General features: G+C 41.1%; 1 protein-coding gene across 1 annotated transcript; it reads right to left on the bottom strand.

Annotated features, from left to right (window-relative positions):
- Nucleotides 1–217: 217 nt before the first annotated feature.
- mos (v-mos Moloney murine sarcoma viral oncogene homolog) lies at nucleotides 218–2,247 on the bottom strand. Its single transcript, XM_030079779.1, has one exon. It carries the CDS (start codon nucleotides 2,157–2,159, stop codon nucleotides 1,143–1,145), a length of 1,017 nt encoding a protein of 338 aa, XP_029935639.1. The 5' UTR covers nucleotides 2,160–2,247; the 3' UTR covers nucleotides 218–1,142.
- Nucleotides 2,248–4,509: the final 2,262 nt, after the last annotated feature.

Here is a 4,509-nt window from a genome sequence, read left to right as displayed (position 1 = left end):
AAACGCATTGTCTGTGCAGGGCTGTCCTATTTCTCCCAGTGGGTACAGCCTCTGGCTCCTAAAGAAGTGACTAAATGGGAAAGATTCTCATATTCAAGTGCCATTAGGTCAATAGGACAGACATTTTTTTTTCTTTCAAACCTATTATTCAAAAATGTCATCAGAAAATCTGATGTCCACATTGCCAGATGAAACTTTGAAGAACAGAAACAAAACACATAGTATAAATATAATTTTAATGAAATCCCATCACATTAAAATACTGTTGTTAGAAATAAAACATTTCACACCAAAGCATTCTTACATCCTAGTTTAAAGAGATGATCTAAGATAAAAGAAAGTCAACTGTAACCCTCACTGAAAAGTCTGTAGGGTTTGAGTTGACAGCCTGTGAAAGAACACTTATGAGATTAAATGTCAATGCAGTACAAAAAGTACAAAACAATAAATACTTCATCTGTGTGAGAGGACTAATTTTATACACTGCAAAACGATGAATCTTATAGTTACCTCAGGTACTTTATTTTTCATCAAATTCTGCCAGTGGGATGAGATAAGTCCACACTTTTTCCCACTACAAATCAACTTGTTAGAACAGTTTACTTGAATTAAAGACACCATCTTTTTAGTGGTTAAGTGGCTTGGTTCAAGAAATCAACATGAAATTGCTTAACAACTGATGCTGCATCGGAAGCAAATGACATTATTCCACCCTACTGGCAGACTCGTTTGGTTTAAGAAAAGAAGCCAAGATTTTGAAATTCAATGTGAGACAAAATGGCTTATGAAACTCCATTCTCTCTTAATATATGACATCTTAAAGATGATTTGCTCACATGAACAAGTAGCTTTACATACCACATAAAATACGACTCCTCATCTTTACTTGACTCAATGAAAGCTACCCTTCATAATTTCTTAAATTTTCCCAGTCAGCAGAAATAGATGATATTGCTTTAATTTTTGAACGGATTTCGATATGAATGTCTCTAGATACAAAAGGACAGAAGATTGATCACTGCTCCGGCTGTGTAGCTTGTCCACTCAATCTTAAAAAACCTTCATAAAAATCGACACAGTCGGGTAAAGCCTGTCCTGTCAGCTGAACTGATTAAAAAAAAAAAAGGTCGAAAGGAACGAAATCAGGAAGGAGGCCGCAGTTTATCTAAGTGGAGCAGCACGTCCTGGGCGCTGGGTCTGCAGTGGGTCTCTGCGCTCCAGCACCGTGTGACCAGGGTCTCACACTGCCGCCCCAGCGTGGAGCGGAACGCCGGCTTGTCATGCAGCGACGGCCGCAGGTTGTACGCCACCACCGCGTACTGGACGTGCTGCCTGTCGCCGATGTAGGGCTGCTCACGGGTGATCAGCTGCCACAGTGTAATTCCGAAAGAGAAGATGTCTGCTTTGGGAGACACTCCTTCGCCTTTCAGCAGTTCAGGAGCCCTGTGCGTGTAGGTGCCTCCGCCATGGCTCAGGTGTGGGCTGACACTCGTCACCTCACACCCGCGGTCCACTTTCACGGAACAGCCAAAATCAGCGATTTTGCACACGTCCTCACCGGAGACCAACACGTTGGCCGGTTTGATATCCAGATGTACGACGCTGTGGGAGTGAAGGAATCGCAGGCCGTGGACGATGTCCGAGGAGTATCTGAGCCACCTGTTTGGCTCCAGTGGCTCTGCGCTGCCATAGATGATCTGCTGCAGATTCCGGCTACCAACGAACTCCATCAGGACCGCCCCGATACGGTTTTCGTCCTCGAAGTCCGCCGGCACACAGGTGGTAGCCGCCAGGATGCGGACTATGTTCTTGTGACGCAAGTGCGCAGCATTGAGTTCGGCCCAGAAACTCTGCCGAGACGCCAGCTGATTCTTGGCACTCTTTTTCACTTTCTTGAGTGCAACAGTTTCACCGAGATACTCTGCCTTGTAAACGGAGCCGAAGCCTCCGGAGCCCACGGGCTGCACGGAGCGCAGCTCCTTCCACATGATCACGGAGGACCAGAGTCTACTGGCAACTTTCCCATGCAGCCGCTGAGCAGGAACTTGTAAAGTGGAGCCCGATGTGGTCAGCGGGCTGCTGCAGGCTCCGACCTCCAGAGACGGATAAATGTCACTGGCGAGTGTCAGCAGGCGAGTCACTGGGATTGGAGAAGGCATTGTGCGTGATGGTGACGGTCATTGCAAGCAGCAGGAACTGGCCGCACACTACCGAGAGCTGCAGCAGGCTGACTGATAGACAGATGTAGTACAGCTTCTTCTAGTCTGTGCCGTATTGGCGTTTCCTCTGACGTATACATCTACACAGCGAGTCATAGCGCCATGTGGTGTTCCGGAGGAGGTAGTGGTCTGTCACCTTCTCAACTCACTCCATGCGCGAGTTTTTTCCCCCTAGCGAAGCAAAGTTGTCCTCAGCCTTACCCAGAACCCTTGGCCAAACCCTAACCAAACAACCACAACATGTAAATAAGCCCCTCGGTTTGATGGGGAAAAAATCACCTCCTGCACTGGCACTGAACAGTTGGGGAAAGTGGGGTAAAAATGAACAAAATTTAGCATTTTGCACTGTTGTAGCAAAAGAATGTGTATTTATTTCAAACAATGATTGCTTTGCATGCACGTGGGGCATCCATGGAAATGAAAACTATTTTGCAGCTAATACAGTTTCAGAACTAGTATATGTTTACATACAGCTCCTTTGCTGAGTCCTGTGGGGGTTAAATGTTATATAACTTCAAGCCTTTATTTCTCATTACATTCAAGGCCTTTCACTCATTCAGGAGCTGACAGTTTGTCTCACCATTTGCTCTCTTTTGAGAACACACAATATCAGGATGTCTATAGCAATCGTTGAGTTACATTTTTGCTTTTTGAAGAGCTTTTCAAGATCCATTTTAACAAAACTGAAGACTGGGGGGGGGGGGGGGGGGGTCATATTATTCAAATGAGCACTCTTCAGTACTCTTCATTTAGACTTGTGCTGAGACCATTGTTGGGTAGGAATATGGCTGGTTTTTGGTCACATGATTCGAACACACTCCTTTAGCGTAGATAGCAGCTGCTGCTAGAATAAATCTAACCAGAACATAACTTGGGTCAGGTAAGTCCAAGGATTTTTGTGGATTTCTATCTATGCTAAACTGAATAACCTGTTTTCTTGCATGTACTGTAAATGTATCTTAGAGTCAAGTGAGTTTGGTTAATATGCAAAGGTCATTTTCCCAGCAGTTAAGTGTAGCATATCAGTATAAAGAAAGTATCTTTTTTTTTTTTTCTCACAGCAGAAATATTGAATTTCAGGCAGAAGAGGTTAACTATTTTTGACAAAGAAATTAAAAGAAGGATATAAGAAATGAGCTAAAACGTTTATGTGAAATATAAGACCATATAAATTAAAATGTAAGTCTAATGACTTTTAAGAGTTTTTCTAAATTTCTAAATTTTCTCAATTGCACTCATTATTATTTACATTGGTTATTCAGTTGTTTACGCTGCTCAGTCCGTTGTTTACATTCTGTTTTTATCTAGTTATTCTCAATTGCACTCATTATTATTTATACTGGTTATTCAGTTGTTTACACTGTTTAGTCTGTTGTTGTACATTCTGTTTTATCTAGCTATTCTCAATTGCACTCATTACTATTTAGCTCCTGTTTTTTTAGCACTAGTTATATAGACCATGTCATACCAGTTATATTGACTATATTTATGTATAATATTTATATTTATATATACCTAAACGGTCCCACAATTCCATCTCTGCTGTAATCCGGAAGCCAAGCAACGACATTTCGTTGCCAAAATCTCACTGCTGTGTTTTTTTGTGCAATGACAATAAAAGAAGTCTAAGTCTAAAACTGAATGCAAGATATTTGCAGATATTTGCAGATCTTTAGAATATCACTAATATTGGCTTCAATATGTGGTGGTAATTTATCTTATTTTTCAACAGGACAACCAAGAGTATCTTGGCTCAGCATAACTGTCGATCTACAGCAGAGTTATTATTGTTTTTTTATTGTTGTTTTTTTCCAGTTCAGTTTAGTTTCAGTTTAGTTTTCAGAGTAGGTTTGCTGGTTTCAGTTTAGTTTTTCTTGTCTGAAAATGTTAAGTTTAGTTGAGTCTCTCTTAGTGTCAGTATTAGTTTGAGTTTTTATTATTATCATTATTATTATTCTAATAAGGGGGGGATGTTTGTCAGAATAGGTATTCCAATCCACACACAACACTTGAAGGCTGTGAAGGTAGTTGACTCCCAGTCATGTAGACATTGCAGTCTCAATAAACATCAGCACCAGCACCTCCTCATGCTGGTTGTACTCACACATTTCACCAAAATGACTATAGCAAAACACATTTTCTCTGGAGATTTGTTTTATTTTTGTTAGTTTTGTAAGCACACAGTATTGATTTTTTCCCCCTAAAATCAAGGTTTTATTTTTCTTTCAGATAACTGAAATGTCTTTTCACACCTAGATTTAGTTTTGAGGTTAGTGTTGGTTAATTATAA

This window comes from Myripristis murdjan, chromosome 20 (assembly GCF_902150065.1).
Source record: "Myripristis murdjan chromosome 20, fMyrMur1.1, whole genome shotgun sequence".
Classification (NCBI taxonomy): Eukaryota; Metazoa; Chordata; class Actinopteri; order Holocentriformes; family Holocentridae; genus Myripristis; species Myripristis murdjan.
This window is presented reverse-complemented; position numbering and strand designations above follow the sequence as displayed.

Bases quoted from the DNA above. Each gene is read 5' to 3' on its own strand.
- mos (XM_030079779.1), bottom strand. From the start codon at position 2,159: ATGCCTTCTCCAATCCCAGTGACTCGCCTGCTGACACTCGCCAGTGAC.